A 26,254-nucleotide genomic window follows, 5' to 3' on the forward strand; every position below is an offset into this window, starting at 1 on the left:
GGAGGTATTCGCCAACCAACGAGTATCGGAAGCCAACCGAAGACGTCTGGCGAAAGATTTGTCGTGCAATCTTGACCAGTGACTGGTATCTCATTGAAAGGCACCTACGGTTGGGACTTGCCATGGTAATCATTAGTTAAGACAGGAATGGAAAGAATCCATCATGCTGTTAGCTTTGGACAACAATCTTGCCTGCTAATGATCTTTGACAGAGTAGACTCTTGTTTAAACATGTGCAAAGGGATGTGATTGAACTGAAATAACTTCCACCCTCAGAAGCTATGAATCCTTACGAAGCCGAAGCGGGCAAAATCCCGCCTACAGACCTCTACTATGATCTTCCCCTCTATGGCCGCTATAATCCTAGTCCACAGGACTTCAAACCACTAGAAGAATACTGCAACTCAAACACGCAAGAAGCACTGCAGTACTGGACAGAAGTGCTCGAAAAGTGCGACTCGACATGCTATGTGTATCAGAATCCGTTTGGGGGTCGAGACGTGTTTGCTCTCGGCAGCATCATCATCAAGTCATGCCACTTAGGGACAAGAGATGCTGGATCAGAGTCGTCTCGGGACTATTCGATCGCAGACAAAAATGAGGTTGCAGCAGTACAGCTGGTTCCCAACACAGTACCGGTACCCCGGATTCTTTTCAGTGGAAAGGTAAAGTCATTACAAAGGCCAGCAATGTATACTTTACTGACGGTATTATAGCTCAAAGGAAAGGATGTCATTATCCAGGAAAGGATTCCCGGCGTCGCACTGAATGTAGCATGGCCATATCTCTCCCCTGCACAGAAAGCTTCATTCAAAGAGCAGACGCAAAAGATGATGGCCGAGTTGAGCACCGTGCAACCTCCTTCAACAGTATTGGAGCCAACTTATATTGTGTCCGACCCGAATCCTATAGTAAATCGAGATATCTCATCGTCCGAAAGCGCGATCCTCTTCAGTGATGGCTCAGAAAGGGGATCAAGAAAGTTAAACTTCATGCACAACGATTTACAACCCTCGAATATCATTGTTTGCAATGATCAAATTGTGGGCATCATCGACTGGGAGCACGCTGGTTGGTTTCACTGGGACGATGTGGGTGCCGTCCACTCTCAGTTTCGCACGCCAAGGAGAGAAGACTTTGCCGGTATACAGCTTTCTGAAGAAGAGCTGAATGACTTGGAATATTGGAGCGATCTTTACGCCTTTGAACCTTTAGGCAGCATGTGCTCTAAGTAGCTTCCGGTAGAGAGGTCAGCTATTATGCGATGTGCATCATTTGAACTCTGAGTTAGAGGATTGAGTGCACAGCCATGGCTAGAGGGCAGTATGCCTAGAAAAAACTTTCTTCTTCAAAGCCTCCCCAAATGTCAATCACGTTGATGTCATATATAAAGTTCTTACTGCCAACGAAATTTCGCCCAGTTCAAGCCATCCCGCATTTGCGCTCGAGGTCGAGCAAGTCAACCAACGAGCTGGTCTTGCCGCACCAGTCTCATGCCTGACTCAGGGGCATCATGTTTCTCGCTCCTATAGAAAGAAGCCAAATCGACTTTGATGACCGCTACTAACTGGTGCATTTGTTGGCGACAAACTAATAGTGTACACGGCTTTGTAAGCTCATCAGCTCATCAGCTACTCTGTACTCATTTTACGTATCGTCTCAGCATCGTTGCATCGCACATAACAAACTTTCAGCTTCAAATTGAACGGAGTTTATGCCAAGTTACCGACTGGCGCTAATGCTACCAAATGTGTGGTGCCATGCATTGTATCACATTTGACTAACGCTCACCTCCAGTCGCCAAGAGCTTGCCTGTGGAGACGAGCGTATTGCCGACGGAGATGACAACAAAGTGGGATAAGCGCAGGTTGTTTGCGATGCAAAGATATGATTTCAAAGAGCTCGTACTGGCTGCTTGGTGGGCAGATCAACTGCCAGCCAACACCGCTCCAGCCTCTGCAGAGTTTTCTCGGCGATGTCTTCTTAAACTTTCAACTCTAAAACGTAGTGGTGTTGGTCAATCTTCCCCAGTTATGGCTAGATTTGGGGAATTGGCCACTGATAAGCAACCCATAGTAAGTTCAAAGGCTCGGCAAACCACCACCTGGACTGTGAAACTGCCTTGGTGGTTGCTACTCTGGGGAATCTAACTGAGCACAGCGTCGCTTTGTACCATCCATCCAATGCTAGCCGACCCATTATCAACGGCCAGGATGCGCCATCCCCACCCACTGGCGCAGCCCGGATACGCCTAGAAGTGTTGTCGAAGACTTCTAACTTGTGGCGCTCGTAAAGGATGAGAAATGGCCGAGCGACTTGGCCCAAAGCAGCTGTACTAGGGAGGCTTGGCACGCGCGTGTGTTTCCCTTTGGCTTCGTTTGGAAAGGCGCCGACAGGGTGATATGACTCTGACATGCAAATTACAAGAACGGAGCAGTCCATAGCAGACTAAGTGTAAGTGCTAGGTGACTCTGAGAAGCAAGAAATGTCCGAAATTCTGCTTTGATGAAAGGGCGTTGCCATAATGCGCCCATTAGACTGGAAGCCGAGAATATCAGGCAGGCTATGTATAGCGAAGGGCGAAGAGCGAAGTGCTTTTCAGGTCGAGGTGGTGTGGTTGAAGGTGCCCAAAACGGGATCTTTCTCCTCGATCTAATTCCGCAGAAAATCCTTCGAACAAGTCGCCCAACAGCCTTGGTTAGCCGTCTCTGGCCGCCCTATCTACCAACTGCGGAATGAGTTTTTTTGGCAAAAGGCAGAACGAACTTGTGGCGGCAATAGCATCGCCTTAATTATGAGCTGAAGCTTATTTGTTTACCGATCACAAAGATACCCTCAGCAATGCTCTTGTCTACCCCGTATGGGGTAATCAAGATTCCGTGGTTCGTTCCGCCGTCAAACTCCAGCAGACTGGTCTTCTCCCCAGATATTCCCCAATATCTTGACTAACAGATTGCTTTTCATCTCCATCTCAGCGTCCAGAGAAGTGATATTATTACGAGAGTTTTGAGCAACTGAGCAACGCCAGTGGCAAGCGGCCCACAAAACCCCGTATTACGGCCAAGATAAACATGTGCAACCGAAGGTTGTCACGACTTGGATGCTGTGGGCCTCGGGGAGACCCCCAGGGTTGCATCCATCTGGTGCAGAGGTGGGAGAGGCAACCGCCCATGATCCCATCATCTTGGGAACTGTGAATGGATGCTGTACATGGCTCGATCGCGATGAGTAGCGCTCTTTGCATCGGGAGACCGTATAGACGGTTCTTGGCAGGACTTTTGCACAAGCCACATGGACAAGGCCTTCATCTTGCAGCTTTAGACCGACGGCCATGCGGCTTGGGACGCCCCGGCAATGCAGCGAGCGCTGCAGGATTCGAGGATTAGCAGCATGGTTCCCTTATCGGCTGGACGCCGCCGTCACGCCACCCGCTCTTGGGCTTGGCCCAGCGGCAAATGGAGGCGCTCAGGAACAAAAGAACCGCAGCTAGAAGGCGCTCCCACCTACTGCCGCTATGCCAGAGTCGCTGCTCGTTCGAGATTCTCAGCTGCTCTCGGCTGAGGCTGCGACTTGAGTCGAATGACTCTTCGTCGTCGTCGCCGCAACGCCAGATTGCGTGCTTCGGCGGCTCTCGGCGTCCAGGGCAACACCGCCAAGCGCTAATCGCATCTGGATGGTCTGGAATGTCAATATCAGTGGCAGTATGGAGCAGAGGAGGCTCTGTAACATTAGGCACTCGTAATCGCGGCCAGCTCCAGGTGGGCATCTAAAAGTAACCTTGATATTTGAGCTTTACTTTAGGCTTGAAATTAGCAGCGCAACGGATCCGCGTCTGTGGAGCTCGCTCGCATGTCGACCCTGCAACACGGCGAGCTTAAACAAGACTTGGGCGCGATGCCATTGGCCGAGTTCCTTGGCCCAGGGACTTTTGTAACTGTGGCGCCCAAGGCGAGAGTCGAGAGCCGCTCGCTCCAAGCCCGGACAAGCCTAGGGCGGGCTTATTGCTGTGAGGCGGCGAATTTTGGGTGGGATTTTGGTGTAGACGGACTCGGGCGATAAAAAAGCATAACAAGCTTAAGGTTGAGGTTACAGGAGAATTTTTGTTGTTTAAAAAAAGGTTCCTCAGGCGCAGCCACGATCGCGCAAAGCCGCATGCAGGTGCCCGTGAGACGTCTATTTTAGCGGAAATCCTAGATATGTAGATGGAGAGATGCGAGACAATGCTGCCGTCGATGAAGAGAGTCGACGACGGCTAATAGATTGCCATTATTCGTGTCAGTGTCATCGCTAACGATGCCAAGCAGAGCTATCTGGTCGCCCCGCCGCCATCACATGGCTCTGTCGTCTATTTTTGCGCCAATGGCCTCTAATGTTGGCGTGCCAAGTCGCCGGATCGTTTAGGGGGCATGGAGAGAGCCTCGCTGTGAGACACAGGTGCGGGATGCTGAACGTCTGGGTGTTTGATAATTGTGATGCAGGTTCCTGGTGGACGATGCTGTGATTGCGACTGCCGAGGAAGCGTGTGAGTCTAAATAGACGTATCCTGGTGAATGGGTAACTGGCCGAAGACGAGGCCTGATGGTGACCACAGCGTAGGATGCCAAGAAGGACGCCAAGAAGGATGCCAAGAAGGATGCCAAACAACGTTGCAGCCACGGACATACATCAAGCAAGGGAGCACTGTAGGACAGCAGCATTACAGCATGGTGTAGAGCACAAGGACCCCTGGCTGCGAGCGGTCAGTGTTTCCTCGCATCTAGCAGCCAACCTGATTAGCGGCTGGGGCTTGCCAGTAGCCTGCGACTTGGTGGTGCAAGCGTCAATTCGGGCAATTCGCCATGCGTCCTCCCCGCTTAGCTCTCTTCTCACCACCTCCACCTACACCATTTGTTGCCTGGATGGCCCCGGCACTGGTCCGGGATCTTTTGTTTAGTTGCCACAGGCCTTGCTGCTTCCAGTATCGCCCTCCGGCGGCTGTTGGTCTTGGCCCGAGTCGATATCTGGGCGTCGACTCGGTTCGCCTCCACACGCCAGATACGCAGCAGAGGAGGGACAAGACCGGGTCAGCACATGGAAGCGGATACAAGGGTCAGGTTGGGCAAGTTGGGGGGTTGTGTGGCTTATCAACGTCTGCAGCATTGTCTCGACCCTCGAGTTGTCTATATAAGTCGACGAGAACGGCCTGACGAGCAGCCCTCTCTCCCTTCTCCTTGTGCTGTGAAGTCCGTCTGCTCTGCCCTCTTCATCCTCCTGGGTTGACAACTTGCGCCATCTAGAAGCTCATCAGGACTTGCCTCAACCTCCATCCACCATGAGCAACGCTGCCGGCCTTGAGGTCGACGTCATTGCCGAGGCCGACCGTCGCGCGGCTGGCCTTGACAAGGAGACTGTCTTTGACGAAAAGGCACATGCCAACGTCGACGTCGACGTTATCAGCAACGATGAGGGGGAATTCGACGACACACCCACCGAGGAGGACTTGCGCACCCTGCGCCGTGTCTCGGGAAGCATCAAGTGGGCCATGTACACCATTGCCTTTGTTGAGCTTTGCGAGCGTTTCTCCTACTATGGATCTTCTATCCTCTACACCAACTTTGTGAACCGACCTCTTCCTCCCGGTTCCACCACTGGTGCTGCTCCCACTGCCGATGGTCTTCCTGGTGCCCTGGGAATGGGGCCCAAGGCTGCCATGGGTATCAGCTTGTTCAACCAGTTCTGGGCCTACATCATGCCTCTCATGGGGTAAGTCTTTACTTTGTGCAACAACCATTCTAGATAGCTTTGATGCTAATGCTTTTGAAAACAGTGCTTGGGTTGCTGATGCTCGCATGGGACGTTTCTGGACTCTCCACGTTGCCATTGCTATCTCTACCGTTGCTCACGTTATCCTCGTCGCCGCCGCTGCTCCCGCTGTCATTGTCAAGAAGGACAGCGCTTTCGCTGCTTTCATCATCGGTCTCATCACCCTCTGCACAGGCACTGGCTTTTTCAAGGCCAACGTCTCTCCTTTACTTGCCGACCAGAACGAAGACAAGCGCATGCATGTCAAGGTTCTCCCTTCTGGCGAGCGTGTCATTGTTGATCCTGCTGTGACCAACACCCGTATTTTCCTCTACTTCTACCTCGCCATCAACATCGGATCTCTTGCTGGCCAGATTAGCATGGTCTACGTTGAGAAGTACGTCGGTTTCTGGCTTGCTTTCCTCATCCCTACTGGCATGTTCCTTCTTGCTCCCTTTGTCCTGTGGAGCCAGAAGAAGCAGTACAAGCTCACTCCTCCTACCGGTTCTCTGCTCCAGAAGTTCTTGCAGATGTTCTGGTATGCTCGCAAGCAGTCCAAGGGCTTCAAGATCAACTGGGATTATGCTCGCCCCTCGCGCATTGCCATTAGCGAGCGCCCCAAGTGGATGACTTATGATGACGCCTGGGTTGATGAGGTCCGCCGTGGTCTGATGGCCTGCAAGGTCTTCCTCTTCCTCCCCATCTTCTTCCTGTCTTACAACCAGATGACTGGTAACCTGACCATCCAAGCCGGTACTCTTGAGCGACATGGCGTCCCCAACGACATTATCCAGAACCTCAACCCCATCTCCATCGTCATCATGATTCCTCTCATTGACCACCTCCTCTACCCTGGTCTCCGCAAGCTTGGCATTGCCTTCACCCCCATCAAGCGTATGGCCACTGGTTTCCTGATTGCTGCCCTTTCCATGGTTGCCTCTGCCGTCATGCAGTACTACATCTACAAGAAGAGCCCTTGCGGTAACCACGCCAACGGAACCACCATTATTGATGGCGAGGAAGTGCCCTGCCCTCCCGCTCCCATCAATGTCTGGGCCCAGTGCTTGCCCTACATCCTGATTGGTATTGCTGAGATCTTCGCCAACGTCACCTCTTACGAGTATGCCTACTCCAAGGCCCCTGAGAACATGAAGTCTCTGGTCATGAGTGTCAACCTGTTCATGAGTGCCGTTTCCGCCGCCATTGGCGAGGCTTTTACTCCCATGTCTGACGATCCCCTGTTGGTCTGGAACTACACCACTGTCGCCATCATCGCCTTCATTGGTGGTGTTGCTTTCTGGTTCTGCTTCCGCCACCTCGACTCCGAGGAAGACAAGTGGAACATGCTCAAGAAGTCCGAGTATATTGGCCAGAACCAACCCGGTGTTGGCAAGGCTGCCGACGAGGATGCCTAAACTTTTCTTTCTTTTTTCTGTTGATGCAAGGACGGATATGATACCAAGATAACGTATAGCAATTGATACCTATATATAAATACATACATACCTAATATAACGAATATCCTCTACCTCTCACGATTCCCTTGTAACATGAATGCTTGTCCACTCCGCCTTTGAGTCATCTTGATTACTAAATCTTTGCGGCTAAATCAGTTGTTGACGGAACCAGCCAGTAGTCCGGGGTGACTTTAGGGCGCCGAATCCGGATGCGGGTAATGACGCCGGCATTTCGGTAGTTGAACCCGATGAATTATCGGCGTGAGAGGGGCATTTTGTTCTCATTGTGAGTTGACAATGCGAGAAGGCGCAGATCCCACCGTTTTCGGGGGTTTATTTTAAAAGCGCTTACATCTTTTCCTGAAAACCTTTACATCTTCTTAGCTTCTCTCATTACGATGAAGTGGACTTTCGAGCAGACTTCTTGCTATGAGAGACTAGTGCGAGAAAAGTCTGCTTCAGCTTGCATGTTCAACAAGTTTGCATGCAGACCAAGAAGCTGTTATGAAGATAAACATGAGAAGATCTCAACCTTTCACTGTGGATTAATAGCTGGATACAGAGTGTATACGAAGCAACATGGATCGACCAACGTTACCGTCACTGGAGGCTCCACAGAGCGAGATGGTGATATCCCGAGTTGCCATAGACACCGCACCGGTAGCAGCAGATCAATATCATCACAATGGGAAGCAGGGCCATGATCAAGAACAGGGTCGATATGAAGAGCCAAACACGGTCCTCCCTCTGACTATCAACGCCGCCTACGACTGGACCGGTCCTGAAGATCCCGACAATCCTCGCAACTTTTCCGCGTCTTTACGAATTTTCAGCACCATTGCCATAACTATGCTTGCCATGATTGGCACCATAGCCGGATCCATGTATGCGCCCGCCCAAGATACCGTCGCCTCGTACTTTCACTGCAACCGCATTGTGGCTGTCTTGCCTCTTTCGCTTTACAACCTCGGCCTCGCCTTTGGACCCATGGTTGGCGCACCACTCTCGGAGACGTATGGTCGAAAGTCCGTCTTCTTGCTATCAACTCCAGTATTCGTTCTATTTTTACTCGGGTCTGGTTTCAGCAAGTCGATAGGCGGACTAACGACTTGCCGGTTCTTTGCTGGTGTGTTTGCCTCACCTCTGATCAACAATGCGCCAGCAACGCTACTCGACTTTACGCCACCACGGTACAGAGGTGTTAGCCTAGGAGGATACTATGCCGTGCCATCTTTTGGAGCGGCCCTGGGCCCTTTGATAGGCGGGTTTGTTCTCCTCGTCAAGCCATGGCAGTGGACGCAGTGGATATCTATATTTATCACGGTGGCGTTTTATATCCCTGTATGCTTCACTCGCGAGACGTACAAGAAGGTTATTCTAAAACGACGTGCTACGCGTCTGGGGCTACGAGACTCTGCGTCGCAGCGAACTTCACCTGGACGAGCGTTTAGATACTTCTTCACGACGCTGATCCAGAGGCCCTTGCACATGCTGTTTACCGAACCGATTGTTACCCTGGTTAGTGTGTATAACGGATTCCTGTTTGGCTTGTTGTATACGTTTGTCGTGTCTGTACCTTGGATATTTCGGACCTACTATGGGTGGTCGGTGGAGAGCGAGCCGCTGTCGTACTTGGGCCTCATGTGCGGCACGGCGCTTGCGGCAGTGCCCCTGGTTTTGATTGATCTTCAGTCTTATCAGAGGCGTTTGACGGAGTGGCAGCGTGGCCATGATGACGATGAGCCGCTGCCGTCGGAGAATCGACTCGTGTCTGCTCTGATAGGGAGCATCATGTTACCGATTTGTCTCTTCATTGTTGGCTGGACGGTGCATTTCCATGTCCACTGGATTGTGCCCATCGTCTTCCAAGGCCTCGTCATGCTGTCTTCTCTGCTTGTTTATGCAGGCGCAAATCTCTTCATGCTGGACGCCTACGGCCCACTGTACGGAGCGTCCGCCTCTGGAGCCATGATGTTCAGCCGGTATTTGCTCTCTGCGGCGTTTCCATTGTTTGCGCTGCAAATGTACGAGCGCCTCGGCGCGGGCTGGGCCACAAGTCTTTTGGGGTTTGTGACGGTGGCCATGGCGCCGATTCCGTGGATTTTCAGGGTGTATGGGGAGAAGTTGAGGGCGAGGAGCAAATATGAGATGAGTACTTGAAACGTTTGGTTGTCGATCATTCAGTCTTGGCTGAAGGGGCTGCATGATGGAAATCTTTTATTTATAGCAATTAGCATCGCTAAGGAGTTGGAAGGCAAACGAGCATGGGGTTGAATCTAAAGTTTTATAGTTGTTTCCCCAGCTGGGCATCAAAATGTTTGCCCTGTCGTATATACGAGCCCAGGGCGGCGATAAGATATTGTCACATTCAAAGTTCCCCTTTTCCGTGTTTCGCAATTCTCAAGAGGCTGAGCACATCGCTTATAGATAAGGAATTTATAGAAAGGAAAAAATTGACAGGCCTAACTTGTGCAGATCTATGTACCGAAATTAGAGCTTCCAGGTGAAGCGGTATTAGATCTGCATATCTATGCCATTCGCTCTTCCAGAAAAGAGACTTTTAGGCTTTTTCAGAGCTTGAATATGCCTCGCAAATTTTATAACCGTCATTCGTTATATCTTGGCACGTGGCGAGCGCCAGATCGAACGTGTGCGATATTCCCTGTTCAACAGGGGTTGCTGACAAACGCGCCTAAGTAGGAGGATAATGTAGAGACCAGCATCTGGTCAAATGCGTGGACAATCCGGAGGCGGTGCATGTCTGTCTCAGTTATCCCGTTATACTAGGTAGCTGTCGCGCCAAAGCCTGCAGCAAATAAAAATCTCGACTCAGAATCCTTGCTTGTCTTCGATGGCGTTTGAACTTGGGCTCTGCCAGTATAAGCAGGCAACGCGTAATCTGTCCCATTAGACTTCGGCGACTCCATCGTTGGGCTCCGTGCACGTTCTTAAAGGTGATCATACGTGCTGCCAAGAAATGGCAATTAGGCATTGTTGTCGTTTTACTTGTTGATGCCAAGGCTTTATTTTCCTTATAGAATTGACAGGGGGCCGGCTCACCGATGCCAAGCCAAAGCTGCCGATCACTTGGGACCCAAGCACTTAGAGTATAACCCCCCCTTTGCCATATCTCTTCCTCTCTGTACGCAGTGGTTGAGATGGAGCGAAAACTCGAGCCGTAGGATTTTGTTAGTTGTAGATGTGTGGCACTCCTATCACATATGCCTGCCGAAGAATAAGTCGGCGGACTTCCGAGTAAAGCGTCGGAATTAACCTTTACAAGAAGCTTTATGCTTCCCCTGTACCTATGCTCCATTGTTACAATATTACGCTTCAGGATGGATTCTGAGGCGCATACGACCTTGTTAAAATTCTTATCGCTGTAGCTGCCAAGCTTATTCTGTGGGTATGGAGCGTGTAAGAGATGATGGGTATTCCTGAAGATCTTGCGCAAGCGTCTAAGCTTAACGAGGTAAGTTTGTCAAGCCATCTTCGACGACACATGTAGTGAACCTTTACAAAATTATGTCAATCTAGAAAGAAGCAATGAAACCAGGCTTTGGAATTTGTATATGCAGTTTTATCTTATTTTGTGACGCGAACATGGACTCACCCATGCTCTCATAGATATCGTGCTGGCCACGTGGATCCACTTGCTTCCGTTTGCTCAAGAGCCCTGCCATGTTCTCCTTCAATGACAACAACATAATTAATTGCTAGATTTATCGATTTCTTCAGAATAGTACTTTATATTCTATCTTTGGCGACTCCGGCGTGATTACGCTAATATGATAAGAGGCTTGGCGAATTAACCTCGCTGCCCGGCATGATACGGACATCATTTTAGCCTTTGAAGATCGTATCAACCCCTGATTGTTTACCGGCAGATTGACTCGCTAGCTAAATTGGCTAATACTCCCTTTTGGCACTCGATTAGTGTGATCGGCTTTTAAGAGCGGCGCAAGTACCGGTGCCAAGCTCGGGACTTTTGCCTTGCCACATCTTGGCCAAGATGTTTGATACGTGATGAAGCTTCAGCGAGGTAGCCAATGTAACTCTCTACACCCAGGATGTTTTCGAAATGAGACAAGGTTGCCTCTTGATACCCAACTATAGCGCCCGGACTTTCCGTTTGCTGCGTCAGCTCCTGGTACAGCCACCTGTCCAAGGCATACAAGTCGGGAAGTCGCTGGGGTCCTTGCTTCGCCTGCTCTCGGATAGCAAACAGGGTTGGGAAGGAGGTTCTAGAATATTTAGATATGAAATCTCCTCGTGTAAAAATTCATCAATGAGATGTTTTGACTCTACAGAGCTTTTTATTATACTATAGTATACTTTTTTCTCCCAAGCGCCGCTTGTTCGACGCCACACCACATCCATCATCATGTCTCATAATGCACAGTCCCTGAGATGGGAAAAACTACCTGCTTCTAGAAAATCCGAATTTGAGGGACAGGAGCTTTCAGAATTCTTTGTCCCCGTCAACGACGATGAGGCTGAGGGAGCAAGGCCCAACACGAGTGCCACCAACCACACACGGGTGCCTTCTGGCGATGTAACTCGCGTCAACACGCCAACACATGACAAGCATCACACAATCGAGGAAACCACCGAGAAACCGGCCGTTGATATCTACGATCCGAACAGACCAAGGCTATCTATACGACAGAGACTTCAGCACTTCACGTGGGCTTGGTATACTCTACCGATGAGCGCAGGAGGTCTGTCCTTGCTCATATTTGCACAGCCCAATCAATTCCACGGGTTGAAAACTATTGGCTTGGTGGTTTATATCGTGAACATTATCATATTTTCGCTCGTTACAATGACCATGGTAGCTCGGTTCATGTTCCACACTGGCGAAATGGTCCGCTCCCTCACGCACCCAAGAGAAGGCTTCTTTTTCCCGACCTTCTTTCTCTCCATCGCTACCATCATCACAAGTACGCAACGATATGCCATACCGGACAACCATGTCGGGCTGGAATGGGCTATACAAGCAGCTTTTTGGATATACGTCGCTTTGACGGCAGTACTTGCTATTGGCCAATACAGCTATGTCTTTGCGGTTCATAGTCTCAACCTCCAGAGCTTCATGCCAACTCTGATTCTGCCAATCTTTCCCATCATGCTTTCCGGGACAATTGCATCTGTCATAGCATCAACGCAGCCTGAAATCGCCGCTATGCCGATTCTCATCGCCGGGCTAACATGCCAAGGTCTTGGGATGTCGGTTGCTATACTCATGTATTCCCACATGATTGGACGCTTGATCCAGTCTGGTCTTCCGAACCGAGAACACCGCCCTGGACTTTTCATGTGTGTTGGTCCGCCAGCGTTCACAGCCTTGGCTTTGATCGGCATGGCGAATGGAGTACCGGATAGCATCAAGGAGCTGGGCATTGAGAAAAGTATCATCAGAGTCATTGCGGTCCTAGTGGCCATTTCACTCTGGGCCCTCAGCCTTTGGTGGTTCGGTATCGCTGTCGTCGCTGTTGTTTCATCGCCACCGAAATATTTTCATCTTGGTTGGTGGTCTATGGTGTTTCCCAATACAGGTTTCACATTAGCAACAATCTCTATCGGGAAAGAATTGGCAAGTGGTAGTTTGCAGTGGGTGACTACAGGGATGAGCATTTGCATGGTCCTTATTTTTGGCTTTGTTTTTGTCAACCTTGTTCGGGCGGTATGGGTTCAAGACATTATGTATCCAGGAAGAGATGAAAATGTAGAGGACCATTGAGCCGAGACTGGTGAGGATGGGTCCTGTGGCTAGAGCTGTTAGACATTATAGATGATTTTCCCTTTTTTTCACTTCTCTTTTCAATCATTGCCGTATTCTCATTCATTCTTCTCTGCCACTTGCCATAAACGGCACGATTGATCTCTGTTACCAGAATAGGTAATCGGCACGCTAGCTCTTGCCGTTTTGCGGTGATGAAGCAGGTGCAATCGTAGCGCCTGCCTGCCCTGCACCTGCCTTGCGAAAATTTCCCAACGTCTGGATCTTTGGCCCACGCTAGAAATCCCAGCTGGCTGGAACTCCCGCATATCGCGATCTTTTTGCAATCTGGTCGGCAAACTCCCCTTGCACTTATGAGTACCAAATCGACCGACTCAAATCAATAACATCTCCCGGCCGCGTGGCCTAATGGCTAAGGCGCTAGATTTCGGTTCTCACACCTCCTCTAGAGATTCCAGGTTCGACTCCTGGCGTGGTCGCTTCGATTTCTTTTTGTCTTTTTACGGGGCACATTTTCACATCGCTTTCCGATTGTACAAATATTTTTTTTGCTCATAATGAGATGGGCAGATTTATATTGATAGATAATAAGCACGCTGTACAGTATCCCACCCTCTGAAAGCTGCTGAAAACATGTGGTCAATACTCTGCTGGATGGTAACCCGGATCTCCAATTGTCCATCCCCCAGCGCCATTCGGCGTGAACTTGAAATATTGACGTACATGCTCAATATTTGCTTGCCACCTCTTGTTTTTGTTATGTTTATCCAGGCTTTCAAGAATGGACTCGCACATGACTTTTGTACGTCTGCGTGCCCACCACACGCTCTCGGAAAGAAGCCACCACGCGGTGGCGTAAAAAGTGAGCATGACAACGCATGCTTCGGTTTGGTTCACGGAAAATTCGTTTTCAAAATCTCTGGATGCTTTTGAAGGCCAGAAAAGCGTATATATCCGTATCTGTAGCATCAGGTGATGGATGGCATGGCCGTTTAATACAGCATCCATCGTGTTAAGGAGAGGAGCCAGCCGCTCATACGGATCAGCACATCCATGCGCATTGCAGCATCCGAAAGACCCTTCCAAGGCAGTTGATCTCGCGCCAAAGAAAAAAATCGCCAAAGTCAAACGTGGTTCCTAGAGCAGACTCCCAGTCTTGGAATGCTTGGATAGAAGTACTGGACATGGGAGACTTGAAAATGCCTCTGTAGTACCCGTTGTCTTCTTTCATAGTAATGATGACTGCTTTGAGGCCAGCAGAGAATTTGAGTAACTTGTCAGGTTCGCTTCTCATATCGATTTTGTCGTCTGCGTATGCAAAAAAGGGCATGGACCAAGCGTAGTGCACTAGCAACAGAGAGCAAGCAATGACTACATCATGATTGCAGTTTTCTGTGCCTTGTGATAAGAGACCTCTGAATCCGGAGAGAGTGAGATCTAGATGATAAGCCATAGCTTTTGTGTATGTACTATTTTCGGGCGAAATGCTGTGCTGGTGAGATGCCGACATCATTAAGATTGCATGCATAAGAATCTCATTCTAGCTGCCATTAGCACTTGATAAAGTAGAAATAATTGGCTTGAAGTGACAAACATGTAGCGCTAGAGGAAGCACATTGTCTCTCCATACAGAAGTGCCAAAGGCAAGTGTCGATGCAGTGTGGCGATCAAAATGATGCAGGAGCTGTAAAACGGGCATATCAAGACCTAGTCCGAGAGGTCTCGGGACAGAGTCGTTTGCAGATCCGTGACAATGGATCTGATGCCGTGGATAGCTTGGTAGCATAGACATGATGCTAAACTCATACTGACACGGTATATTCTTGGCTGAGCACCTCGCGCAAACAGGTCGTAGCTCGTTACACTTTGTCCATGTTATTAGTCAATGATTACCTTTTGCCTTTCATAAAATACTTGATGAATATGGAATGCTTGACTTTGCCTGCAATTTTACCTTGACTCTGGATGATTTACACGCCAAACACCCAGCACGGGACTTGGCATGTCGCCTTCGTTGGCGTAATTGACGTCCATAGTCGTCCACCTGAGGAGTCGAGAGTATTTGGCTCTCTCCTGCTTTTGATATCGCGAATACGCCGAAATTTCCGCTGGGAAGAGCTGACATTTCTTCGGAGCACGGTGAAAAGAAGATGAATGCCAACCATCGAATGACTGCAATTAGGAGAGAAGTATGAATAGTGCTTTAAATAAGTCCGGCCGCTTGAGAGCTCGCTAGTGCCAAGCCGGGATGAAGTGCGACCAAAGATGCTGACACAGTGCTTTTGCTGTTGTTCGGTTAAATACATACACCTAAGATGGGTGCTGCATGAGCCAAGAAACATTGGTGCAATAGTATGAACTCAACAGGACATGAATGGATGATTTGTTGGCTGGTGATAGTTTCAACTGTAAGCACGATGATGTGATTTTATTGTAGCTATATTCGCCAAGTGCTGTCTAGATATGATGTAGCAATATGTAATCTGTTATTGATGTGATGCTTCGGTAATGCCACGCATATGTAGTAGCATGCATCCTTAAGAAGCCTTATCTTACAAAGGATGGGGTTTGGGGGCCTATATCGTGTTAGCCTGAATTTAATAACATGGGGTTTGCTCAATATCAACGTACCTGTGGTGGTGACACCCAATCAAAGTGTCCCATTCTCTTCGTTGTCCAAGCATCCTTCGCATACTGAGTGCCCTTAGGTCCACCCAAAAATGTCTGAGGATATCCAAAATCGAATGGTACAGCATTCTCAATCGCGTTCTTTTCTTCCTCTGTCAGATCGATGCCCAGTGCTTCAATGTTAGCCTTGAGGTGTTCAGTCTTGCGACCACCCACAATAGGGAAGACATATGGAGCCTTGGTTCTAGCCCAGGCCAAGGCTATGCTGGTAATGGACGTGCCGCGAGCCAAAGCCAACTTCTCCAGAGTATCGGCCATGACTGTCTTCTGGGGCTTATCGACGAAAGGGACCTTGCGGCCCTCTCTAGCCTCTTGTTGTTTCTCAGCCTCTCGCTGGGCTGAAGTGCGAAAGTAGCCCATTCCCAAGACACCAAAGGGCGCCAGGGCGATACCATCGTCAATGCACATGGGGACAATCTCGCGCTCGATTTCTCGCTCAGCAGCATTCCACTGCCCTTGAAAGACAGAGAATTGAGTCAATCCCTTCTGGCGAGCGTACTCATTGGCCTTGGCGACAACCCATGCCGGGGTGTTGGAAATGCCCAGATAGAGAATTTTTCCGGCGGCAACGAGATTGTGTAGAGAGTGCATGAGTTCTGGGATGCTGGTCGTGAAGTCCCACGTGTGGACATAGTACTAATACACAATTAAATTAGCACTTTCGGCAGACAGTTTAAAAGAGAAACTTGATAGAAACTAACCAAATCAATGTATGACGTTTGCAGTGCCTTGAGACTCGCTTCAATAGATAGCACTAGAGACTTCTTGTTGTTTCCGCCGTAATTCGACTGAATCTTTGTATCCTGGTTGTGCAACTGCCAAGCAGACGTATACTTGGTAGCCACGATAATTTCCTCTCGATTGTTTCGTGCTTTCATCCATTCGCCAATGATTGCCTCGGACTCTCCGCATTGGTAGTTGCCCGCTCTAGAAACACAGGCAGTTAGCACATTTTCTTTCGTAGATAGATTGAGGAGATTTTAATACGCACGTATCAATAAAATTGCCTCCTTGGCTATAAAAATAATCCATCAACTCAAAAGACGCTTCTTTGTCGCAGCTGCCCATAATGTCTTCCCATGCTGTTCCAAATCCCATGCCTCCAAGGCAGAGGGGACTGACCTTGACTGCAGCTGTGGGAGACAACTGGCGATGATAGGCAAGCAAGCTTTTGGGCGGAGGGGCAGCCGCAGGAAGGTTGTTGGCCATCTTCTTAACCGAGGTCATGATGTACAATTGAGTGTTTGGATTGATGTAGTTTAATGTGTTTGTAACTGGCTGTTTAAGAATGAAGTCTCTTGAAATTCCTAGGGCAAGTGCCTCCTTATATACACCTATTCTTGAACTATGGGCTCCAGTTTCTTAGAGCATCGTATCGTATTTCGAATCTGGTGTGCTCGTATGCCCAATTCGGCAAACATGCTCTACACTCAAGGTATATCTCCGATATGCAATACTGCTGCAGTCAAACAAAGTGCGAGGCACAGTATATTTTCGGCAAAGGATCCCAGTCATCCTCGTTTGCCAAATCGGGTATACGAGACAAACACGGACTAGTGTGCTGACCTCCTCCACAGGGGAGATCGATCCGGCATTCACTAATGCAATGCTTTATTAGGGAGTGTATCTCGTGCAAGAAGTATTTCCATAAGAAATATTCGGCGCTGAATCAGAAGAGTAAACAAACGCGATTTCAATAGAGAATATGAATTGTCAAGTCCTATATATGTATATATATATTGTTTTTCTCTTTACATGCTGCCAGAGTAAAAAAAAAAAAAAAAAAGTAAGCTATAGGTCAGTTAGCTCCATTAGGATAGCAAAAACACGACGTGTACCAGAATCCTTATAATCCAGGGACCTCTATGTACTTGAGCTCCATATCACTACGCGACATATGAGGGGCACAAGTAGTACTAATAATACTCCGTAGTATCGAGCAGGATTCTTGAGGCCCAACCAATTGCCTTGTCAGCAGACTTTGCCCTTTGAAGTATACGTGCAATATAGAGGTACGATAACCGTACGTGAGTCGAGCACCCCACTCACATAAGTTAGGCCACCAAGTTCCAAGAAAGCCAGCTTCGGATATAGACCAGAGAGTCGCTCCGCAAGGGATTGCAAAAAGTTATCGGATTTAGGAAAAGTCCGTTTAATGAGGCCGTCTTCTATACCACCTATGCCGCGAATGCCATTAATTGATTACTGAAAGGCGTGCAGTGAAAACATAGATTAATCAACTCGTGCAGTTATGGATCTCTATGTGAAGCAACATAGTGACTCACCGTCCTGATGAGATATGCGGTGAAAAATTCAGTGAATTGTATTTCTGATGTGTCGATTTTTCAGCATCTGATGGCGGCGATTATGACATATCCAAAACTTTGGCTCAGAGAAGTATACATGTATTATCGTGTATCCAAAAAGGGTGTTTCACACCCAGAACATATTTACACATCCACCAATCCATTAAACACAGAACAGTAGCTGATGAATACTATCATAAAGCTCCCTAGTTTTATCATGCAGGCTATACCAATCCATTCCGTAAGTTGACACCATCGAGCGACGAGGTGAGGCCCTCCAGATAGGACTTAGTGTCACGATTTGAGCTATCAATTCTAGTCTCTCTTGATAGTAACTGAAGCGAATATCATAACCTACCCCGAGTCCGATCGACTCATCTGGAATCAAGTGATCTGATAAGACAAACGGATATAAAGCGACAAGCAATGGCGCCCTTTCTCTACAAAAGAAAAGATTATAATCATAGAAATACGTTATCTGCTAAATTAATTGCTAAATCCCAGGGAAATTATTCAATCTTTTGCCCAGCGCACTCGAATTGGCAGGTTCGTTACCACATTGCCTGCAATCACCTCGTCTTCCTATTACCTTAGTTCTCAATGAAGTCATTTGGTCCGGCCTTATGGATTCGTCCATTGATCATAATGACATTCAGCCTATCATGAATCTGAAGGATCTCAAGATCTTGAATAGGATCTCCGTCAACCAAGATCAAGTCGGCATAGTATCCGGGCTGAATCTTGCCCAGCTCATGTGGACGGCCCATTAAAGCTCCCACTCCCGCAGTAGCAGCTATGATGCTTTCGTGTGTAGTCATGTCCAGCAGCTTGTGGAAATGAACGAGATCCCGTGCATATGTGCCAGGTGGGCACCAGGCGAAGCCATAGTCACTGCATTATTAACAAGGTTAGCATAGGGCTTGCTACTACTCAGCCATCTCAAAAGAACAGCAGGATAAAATGGCAACTCACCCTCCCGGCAAAACAATAATGCCACGGCGATGCATCTCTCTTAAAGCCGCAACGGCAATTTCAGTCTCTCTCTTATAACCCATCGCCTCCGCGGAATTGAAGGTATATCCAAAGGGCTCGGCATCATAGAGAGTCGCCCAGAGCCAGTTAATAGCAGGAGCAACAACAATACGATCCTTCTTCTCTTCGAGGATCGCCATGCCTAATCGCCAGCAATCAGCATTGACAGACTTTAGTCCAAGACCAAGTATTGTTTCGTACCTTCATCACAGGTATATGAGGCGTGGTAGATAACGTCAACGTCGTACTTTGCGGATTGAATGACAGAATCTCGGGCTCTAGCATGGGAGCAGACGCGTTTGCCAAACTTATGCGCTTCCTCGACAGCCACCCGAGTTTCTTCCTCTGTATAGTAGCAGTCTTCGGCGGAACGACTCTCAGTGATAGCCTCCCCCGACATACTAAGCTTTATGTTATCGGCGCCGAGATCTGCGATAGTCCTGACAATACGGCGGAAATCCAATTCTCAGTTAATCAGATATCGTACTATAGGGCTGTTAAAGAACTAACCGTCAACGTTGTCTGCCATGAAGCTGATATCAGGGCTCAGTTCACCATCTGTTTTGGCAATCTCGCGCGCGTTTGCCAGGGAACGGGGCCCCGGGATGGATCCGGCATTGATTGCGTCCCGAACGGCTATGTCGAGGTAATCTTTCGCAGCCGCAGCACCAAAGCACCTAGCGGGCATATAATTAATGACAGGTTCAAAGTCCTCGAAGATGAGATGCTTACATGGTATAGCCGGAGTCTAAGTAGCATTTTGCACTGTTCTTCGTCAGCAGTAAATGCTCGTCGGCATTCATTTTCCCAAGCTGATTGATATCATCGCCGTTCCAGGTCATGTGTGTATGGGCATCCCCGAGACCAGACATGATAGTGCGACCTTTTCCATCGCATACAGTAACACTCGGGTCCCTCTTGAGTTCGATTTCGTTAGGGATGGATCCAACGAGTACAATGCGCTCGCCTGTTTGTGTTATATGTTTTTTTCTTTTCCGCCTCTGCTTTATAGGCTGAACAAAAACTCAGGAACGAACCTTGAATGTATACGGAACCTTTATAGGGTTCGCGACCGCTCGACTCTATAATGTTTACATTTACAAAGAGAATGTTGGAAGCTAGGTCTGTACCCTTGATTTCGTAACTCGGTGGCAGAAGCTCAGGCTTCACTTTGTACTCTTGAATGGGCTTTACATTGCGTGGTGGTCCTTGGTAATGTTCTTCAGGAGTGGAGTGGAAGCTATCCAGCGAGAAAGCTGGCCACGAAACCATGCTTGGATGCTTTTGACGATTATTTTGACGATAGAAACGTATGCGAAAGAAAAACTACGGAGGTGACCCTGTTACGTTAATGATGAATACTGACTGTACAGCTTGCCACACACATATTACTATATGCTTTAGCCTAAGACTGTGAATGAAATCCTATGGGATCAAGTTGGGATGCACCTTTGTCCGGGTATGAAAGGCTTCGATTCCCCACAAGCGGGTATTCTGTAAAAGACGGACCACAAGAGAAATATTCACGTACAGTGGTAAATGAAAGCATGTTTTCTTATAGCATATAATCCCCCTCTTGGCGTACGTTCAACAATGACTTGACAAAGCCGTCTGTATTTACTGCTTGAGTACTGCTTGAGTGCTTTGTTTACCAGACCATTGACTATAGGTAGTTTCTCTGAAAGCGTCTGACATGAAATCTGTGAAGAATGATATAACGTGATACACGAATAAAACGCGACCAAAGTTATATTCTAGTTGACTTTGGTGCGCGTAATAGTAGTAATGTAAGCTGATTATTTGCGATAGGGTTGCATTTCCCTGTTTTTATGTCGATTGCCAGGTCACATTCGAATGCGGGGTAGGTAGGAATATATGGAAGGGTGCATAGAGGTTGTGAACACCAATTTAGATTACGCCCATCGTTGCAGCTCATTGGATATGAATGCTGCTGGCGGCAACGGTCAGCCAAAGTACGATTTTTCGGGGGGGAGAAGGTGACATATCTTTCATTGAAGGCCAGAAGAAATTATAGAGTGAGAAAACCGGAAATAAATTAATGGTGGGTTGCATTACATGTATAGTGAGAAATGTACTCGTATGTCAAGAATGATAAGCGATATTGAGTGTCTATAGAGTACGAGGTTAAATGCATGTTTGTAACTCCTTCCATATTCAGGTAAGCATATCAGTCGATGAAATCGGAATCTTTCTACGGGTACGTATGTGGTGTGACTTGATTCTTTTGATGCTTGTACGATGCTTGTAAAGTGTAGGCAGAGGTTCATGCTTTCTCCTTCTCCTTGTCTACCTGCCTTAGCTTTTCCACCTCCCAAAACTTCCTATACCTCTCCACAGCGCCTTGGCCATCGCTGTCGTCTTCCAGCACACTTTGAAGCCACTCTTCATCAGGCTCTAACAACATGTGACAGTCAGGCACCGCGCCGGCTTCGAGTAGAATCTGAACAATGTCCCAGTTGCGTGCGATAACGGCGGCATTCAGGGCACTGCCATATTTGCCGCCGCGAGCGTTTACATGAGCTCCTTTGCTTAACAATAAGTTGATAGTAGGCGTCTGGCCCGAGTATGCTGCCGCCTGCAAAGCCGAGCCGAATAATCCACCTTGTGCATTGATGTCGATGTTGGGGCAAATATCGAGAAGAAACTCTGGTCCGGCCGGACCGGGATACGCGACTTTGGACTTGAAATTTAGTCCTGGCTTTGAGGCACACGCTGTTTGAAGTGTTGTGCTGTATTCGCCGGCCACAAGATTGGGATCGGCACCGCGACTCATCAAGAGATTTATTCTGCTCACCCAGAGTTTGAAACCACCAAGCGCACGTTTACGTGGGCCATCTAGATGCCTTAATATGTGCAGTTTCTCGATGGTCCAATCAAGCCGTAACGCGGCGTGAAGAGCAGTTCCATGCGGACCATGCTGGTCATTCACATCGATGCCTAGGTCAAGCAATAGCCTCATAACATCGTCGTTGTAAGCCTGCGCAGCAGCGTGCCAGGCTCCATTGTTGCGCAGATGGATATCTGCACCATGTTTGAGGAGCAGAAGCACCACCTCAATATGGCCTTTTGCGCAGGCGACCTGCAAGGCAGTGCCATGGTATCCGGATTCAACATTAACAAGGGCGCCTTCTTCAAGTAAGAGACGCACCACCGCCATGGTTCCGACTTCGCAAGCTGCCTGAAGTGCAGTGCCGTATCGTCCACCCTGTGTATTCACATCGGCGCCAGAGCGTATCAGAAGACGCGCTATGTTTTCTCTGTCGTATTCTTGGGTGCAGGCACACGTAGCTTGGAGTGCCGTTCCATAACAACCACCTTCAGCACGAACATCCGCGCCATAGCTCAGAAGCAACTTCACTGCTTCAAGCTTGCGCTCCTGTCCAGTTTCAAGCTGACACAGTGCATTCAGAGCGTTACCGTAGTACCCCCCCTCGAGCATTCACGTCAGCGCCCTTCTCTAGTAACATCTGTATAACAGGAATTGAGATGTTGGAATTCTGGCATGCTGCCTGTAATGCTGCCGCTCCGTATGCGCCCTCTTTAATGGAGACATCAGCGCCGTAGTCGGTTAGAAGCTTTACGATTTCTACCGACTGCCCCTCTTCCCAAAATGCGTGATCGCATGCGATATTCAGAGCCGTGTTAGATCTCCCCTCCTGAGCGTTTGGATCTGCGCCTAAATCAAGTAAGTACCTGATGAATTCGATATTAGGAGAAAGTTGTGCTATTGCCGCTTGGAGTGGAAACTCATGCGGCCTAGCGAGTTCGTTTACGTTCGCACCTCGGTCGAGCAGCAGCCGGGATACCTCCTCGTATTGGCAAGATATTGCCACATAGAGTGCCTCTGTAAGAGACTTGTCCGCACTCATATCGACGCCGGCGCCGTTGTCAAATAGAAAACGCAGACAGTCTATAACATGTTGCTCGCTTGAGGCTCTTGATGTGGGCACGTATTTTGCCTTTATAAATGGGCTGTTGACATCGCCTCCGCGACTCAAGAGCAGCTTGAGCATACCGAGATGGCCGCTCCATAGCGCAGCTCGCAGCGCCGCTTCCAGTTTACCAGCGAGTGCATTGGTTTCAGCGCCGTGATCCAGCAAAAGCCTTACCAAGGCCACCTCTCCTTGCTCTGCTGCTGTTTCTAGACAGTCGCGTATTTGAGCGCCATTCTCCAAGAAGAGTTTCGCGATACTTTTCTTGCGGTATCTCACCGCAACCTGGAGACCCTCATCTAAATCTAGCTGCGTGAGATACCCATTAACACCATCACCCATTGAAATCAGTATTTCAGTGAGCTGGCGGAAGCCGCGCGAGGCAGTATAGTAATGAGGTCGCCGAATAAAATCCTCCCATCTGAGCCATCCTCCAACCATAGTGAGCAGGCTTTGGCTGCGGCTTGACAGCGAGAGAACAGCATTTCGTAAAATATCAGGCGGCCAGGATGTGTGAGGTATCATTTCGAGATGCCATGCCCAGTTGAGGGTTGCGTATAGCCGCACTTGATCCCTGTATACATTACCAGGCTGATCGAAATCCAATATCGCATTCATCGAACTTATATGCAAGTGATAGGCGAGACACGAGCAAGCAATATGCATGTGAGCATCAGACTCCGTAAATGCAAAGCTAGACGCACGGCTGTGAAGTATTCGATCCGATGTCAAGTATTCCTTGATAGAAAAGTGAGCTAACCGAACAAGGGAATTTTCTTGTATGCCCCGAGCACTGCCTTTCCCGATGACGATGAGTCCAGGAAAGTACTTGAGCACATCCATTGGAGAGAACAGGTAAGAGATTTCCTCAAATCCGTCATCAGGCCTAGATGGTAGTACGAAGACTTCAGCAAGCATACCAATGCTCAGGGAACCCGTTGAATAGGCGAGCCATTTCAATGAAGCTATGACCTGTGGTCGGAAGTCTTCATCTATGCTGTGGAGCATTCTGGCATAGGTTGAATCAAGTCCGCTGGGAAGGTCTTGGAGAGCCTTGCGCACGGCATCTATAGAGGATAATTTTTGCAAGTTTTCGGACTGACAGCGGATGTACTGGAACCTTAACTAGCAGTAAGCAAGACTATCGTTACTAACGAATATGAGGCTTGACTTACATGCCATCAGCCTTCTCCATCAGCACTCTTCTTGCTTCTTCTTTAACACTTTTTGGCCATGTTTTGTAATTGGCATCAGCCAAAATGGAATCGATATACTGAGCAATATCATCGTTAAGAGCTTTAGTTTGGTGAGATAGATCGACTTCGTCCCCCCAAGGCTCAAGTAATAAGGGCCTAATGGCTTCATCTATGTCTACTTCTTTGCGGCTTGTGCAAAACATGTGAAGGCTATCGGGCGCTGCTTCAAGGATATTGCGTAAGCTTTTAAGGAGCTTCTTTCTCTCGTCGTAAATCATCGGACACTCATCTAATGCATCAACAATGATATATACGGCTGAAAATCCTTGCATGGAGGAGATTAGTGCCTCTATCAATGTTTCAGTATCCGGACGGCCGCCTCCATTTTTATACTCGCAAAGGCTTTGGACTGCTTGCGGTATATTCGGCCGACGAGCACTGATCTGTCTTATAAGTGATGAGATCATTCCATCGACCGTCTCTTTTTGAGAATCGCTAAAACTAAAATAAAAATAAGCGAGCACATTTGTAGCATTACCCTTGTGTTGGTCCTGCAAATGCTTAATCACAGAGGAGCTTAATACAGACTTCCCAGAACCAGCTATGAAGATGTCAGATAACCCTGGCTGATAAATAAAAGGACACACTGCTAGTTTCTGGACATACCTTTTCCATGGAGCCATAAGAAAGACTTGAGCGCGATACTCTTCTCCCATGCCTTGAATATCTCTTTCCCATGTATGAGCCACTCGCCTGTGCCATCTATGTGACTTTGGCGAGCACTATTGTAAAGCGCGGTGTGATCAATATTGCACAACCATTCCAGTAGGTCGATGCGGCTTTCTTGTTTCTGTGCCTCTTGAATTGCCCGCTCTAAGCTGGCGACATTTGCTCCAATGGTAAACCAGAGGTTTAATGCCTCTCGGTGTCGGTTATCAGCCGCCAAGCATTCATTATCATATTGGATATCGCGCCAAGTCTTTGACAACTTGGCAAACATAGCCTCCTGCTCACGAATTCCACTGACCAGCTGATCCCAATCAGTCTGCTTCATGACGTCAAAGCAAAAGCGAGATGCAGAGCTGTCAGTAAAGTAGCAGTAAGCCCTGGCTTGAAATTTTAAAATCTGTCGATAGAGCCGCTCTAAGCCGTTCTTGTACTCGTGGTGAGATTGTTGTAAAGAATGGTCTGCTTGAGTCTTCAACCCATAGCGACGAAGGTAGAGCTCTTCCCTCATTCGGCTCTGGGCGATAAGGTCCGAGACGAATTCCAAACCCTGTGCCAGAGATGCCATTTGGGTCGATGGGTTAAGGAAAAGCTAAAATGATCAACCTGCAGTTCTCCCTAGATATATATATTTGCATCTCGACTTACTGGTAGAAATAAACTGATACCTGCCCAAGCCAGAGATGCGTAGGAGCTTACAGCGACGGCATCAGTGATATATTCGTTGACCAAACTCACAGCTCCTAGAATAGGCTGTACGAGATCCCTGACTTCGACCTCGGAGCTCCTGAATTTTAACTTCCATGTACTTGCATTAACGGCATTCATTTGGTACTCTAGTATTGTCTGCATTCGGTCTCTCATGTTGGCGTTTAACATTGAGCCTAGTCCAGCGGCCATATTTCCCAAAAGCTTTTTCTCGTATTCCTCGATGAGCGCACCGTCTTCCGCTCTCAGCTTCTCATATGCTATATTCCAAAGGTCATTGATTGTAGCTTCATCGTATCGATTGTTAATAACCAATATCTGCTTCTGGGGCTCTGAAGTATAATAGCCAGATGTGTCATTTTGATCCTCGGGTTGCAGCCAGCCTGGCAGCCTCCCTTGGAGGGACTTGAGTCCTCGTTTCAAACGTTGACGCCGCATCTAGAGTTAGTTGTTTTAATATGCGCCGAGCGTTGTCGAAATGTTGAAAGTCGCACGACCCCGCCCAAAGATCCATTAGGCTTCAACGAGCCGCCTACAGAAGCGAGAGGATCTCTAGGACACATGTGATTGGTCCACACTGAGAGACCTCATACGGGCATAAGCAAGGAATAAATAAGTAAATACTAACTAATCAAACATCTCAGCCTCTTTCTTTGCGCACACA

At 48.4% G+C, this 26,254-nt stretch overlaps 10 protein-coding genes and 1 non-coding gene across 11 annotated transcripts; 6 read left to right on the forward strand and 5 right to left on the reverse strand.

Moving 5' to 3' along the window:
• Positions 1-223: 223 nt before the first annotated feature.
• On the forward strand, positions 224-1,235 carry TrAtP1_003091 (uncharacterized protein; the record flags this gene model as incomplete). The annotated part of the gene is made up of 2 exons (XM_014087679.2): positions 224-665; positions 717-1,235. Exons 1-2 carry the CDS (start codon positions 282-284, stop codon positions 1,233-1,235), a joined length of 903 nt encoding a protein of 300 aa, XP_013943154.2. The 5' UTR covers positions 224-281.
• Positions 1,236-1,841: 606 nt separating this feature from the next.
• On the forward strand, positions 1,842-2,150 carry TrAtP1_003092 (uncharacterized protein; the record flags this gene model as incomplete). Its single annotated transcript, XM_066111740.1, has 1 exon — positions 1,842-2,150. The coding sequence occupies one exon, from the start codon at positions 1,842-1,844 to the stop codon at positions 2,148-2,150; it is 309 nt and encodes a 102-aa protein (XP_065967819.1).
• Positions 2,151-4,769: 2,619 nt separating this feature from the next.
• TrAtP1_003093 (uncharacterized protein) lies at positions 4,770-7,308 on the forward strand. Its single transcript, XM_014087680.2, has 2 exons — positions 4,770-5,742; positions 5,807-7,308. Exons 1-2 carry the CDS (start codon positions 5,312-5,314, stop codon positions 7,194-7,196), a joined length of 1,821 nt encoding a protein of 606 aa, XP_013943155.2. The 5' UTR covers positions 4,770-5,311; the 3' UTR covers positions 7,197-7,308.
• A 164-nt stretch (positions 7,309-7,472) lies between these two features.
• TrAtP1_003094 (uncharacterized protein) lies at positions 7,473-9,586 on the forward strand. The gene has a single exon (XM_066111741.1). The coding sequence runs from the start codon at positions 7,818-7,820 to the stop codon at positions 9,396-9,398; it is 1,581 nt and encodes a 526-aa protein (XP_065967820.1). The 5' UTR covers positions 7,473-7,817; the 3' UTR covers positions 9,399-9,586.
• A 1,948-nt stretch (positions 9,587-11,534) lies between these two features.
• On the forward strand, positions 11,535-13,232 carry TrAtP1_003095 (uncharacterized protein). The gene has a single exon (XM_014087682.2). The coding sequence runs from the start codon at positions 11,623-11,625 to the stop codon at positions 12,979-12,981; it is 1,359 nt and encodes a 452-aa protein (XP_013943157.2). The 5' UTR covers positions 11,535-11,622; the 3' UTR covers positions 12,982-13,232.
• Positions 13,233-13,375: 143 nt separating this feature from the next.
• On the forward strand, positions 13,376-13,460 carry TrAtP1_003096. The gene has a single exon. It is a non-coding gene; the product is annotated as a tRNA-Arg (tRNA).
• Positions 13,461-13,750: 290 nt separating this feature from the next.
• Positions 13,751-14,599, reverse strand: TrAtP1_003097 (uncharacterized protein). Its single transcript, XM_014087683.2, has 2 exons — positions 14,576-14,599; positions 13,751-14,521 (listed from the first exon to the last, which is right to left on the reverse strand). The coding sequence occupies exon 2, from the start codon at positions 14,507-14,509 to the stop codon at positions 14,024-14,026; it is 486 nt and encodes a 161-aa protein (XP_013943158.2). The 5' UTR covers positions 14,510-14,521; positions 14,576-14,599; the 3' UTR covers positions 13,751-14,023.
• Positions 14,600-14,688: 89 nt separating this feature from the next.
• On the reverse strand, positions 14,689-16,896 carry TrAtP1_003098 (uncharacterized protein; the record flags this gene model as incomplete). Its single annotated transcript, XM_014087684.2, has 6 exons — positions 14,689-14,845; positions 14,936-15,025; positions 15,538-15,557; positions 15,613-16,305; positions 16,371-16,596; positions 16,661-16,896. 6 exons carry the CDS (start codon positions 16,894-16,896, stop codon positions 14,689-14,691), a joined length of 1,422 nt encoding a protein of 473 aa, XP_013943159.2.
• A 1,669-nt stretch (positions 16,897-18,565) lies between these two features.
• Positions 18,566-20,279, reverse strand: TrAtP1_003099 (uncharacterized protein; the record flags this gene model as incomplete). The annotated part of the gene is made up of 6 exons (XM_066111742.1): positions 18,566-18,866; positions 18,948-19,149; positions 19,209-19,472; positions 19,518-19,684; positions 19,740-19,974; positions 20,045-20,279. The coding sequence occupies 6 exons, from the start codon at positions 20,277-20,279 to the stop codon at positions 18,566-18,568; spliced, it is 1,404 nt and encodes a 467-aa protein (XP_065967821.1).
• A 1,012-nt stretch (positions 20,280-21,291) lies between these two features.
• On the reverse strand, positions 21,292-22,185 carry TrAtP1_003100 (uncharacterized protein; the record flags this gene model as incomplete). Its single annotated transcript, XM_066111743.1, has 1 exon — positions 21,292-22,185. One exon carries the CDS (start codon positions 22,183-22,185, stop codon positions 21,292-21,294), a length of 894 nt encoding a protein of 297 aa, XP_065967822.1.
• A 256-nt stretch (positions 22,186-22,441) lies between these two features.
• Positions 22,442-26,028, reverse strand: TrAtP1_003101 (uncharacterized protein; the record flags this gene model as incomplete). Its single annotated transcript, XM_066111744.1, has 4 exons — positions 22,442-24,080; positions 24,136-24,757; positions 24,823-25,474; positions 25,531-26,028. The coding sequence occupies 4 exons, from the start codon at positions 26,026-26,028 to the stop codon at positions 22,442-22,444; spliced, it is 3,411 nt and encodes a 1,136-aa protein (XP_065967823.1).
• Between the last annotated feature and the right edge of the window lie 226 nt (positions 26,029-26,254).

This window comes from Trichoderma atroviride, chromosome 2 (assembly GCF_020647795.1).
Source record: "Trichoderma atroviride chromosome 2, complete sequence".
NCBI classification, from domain to species: domain Eukaryota; kingdom Fungi; phylum Ascomycota; class Sordariomycetes; order Hypocreales; family Hypocreaceae; genus Trichoderma; species Trichoderma atroviride.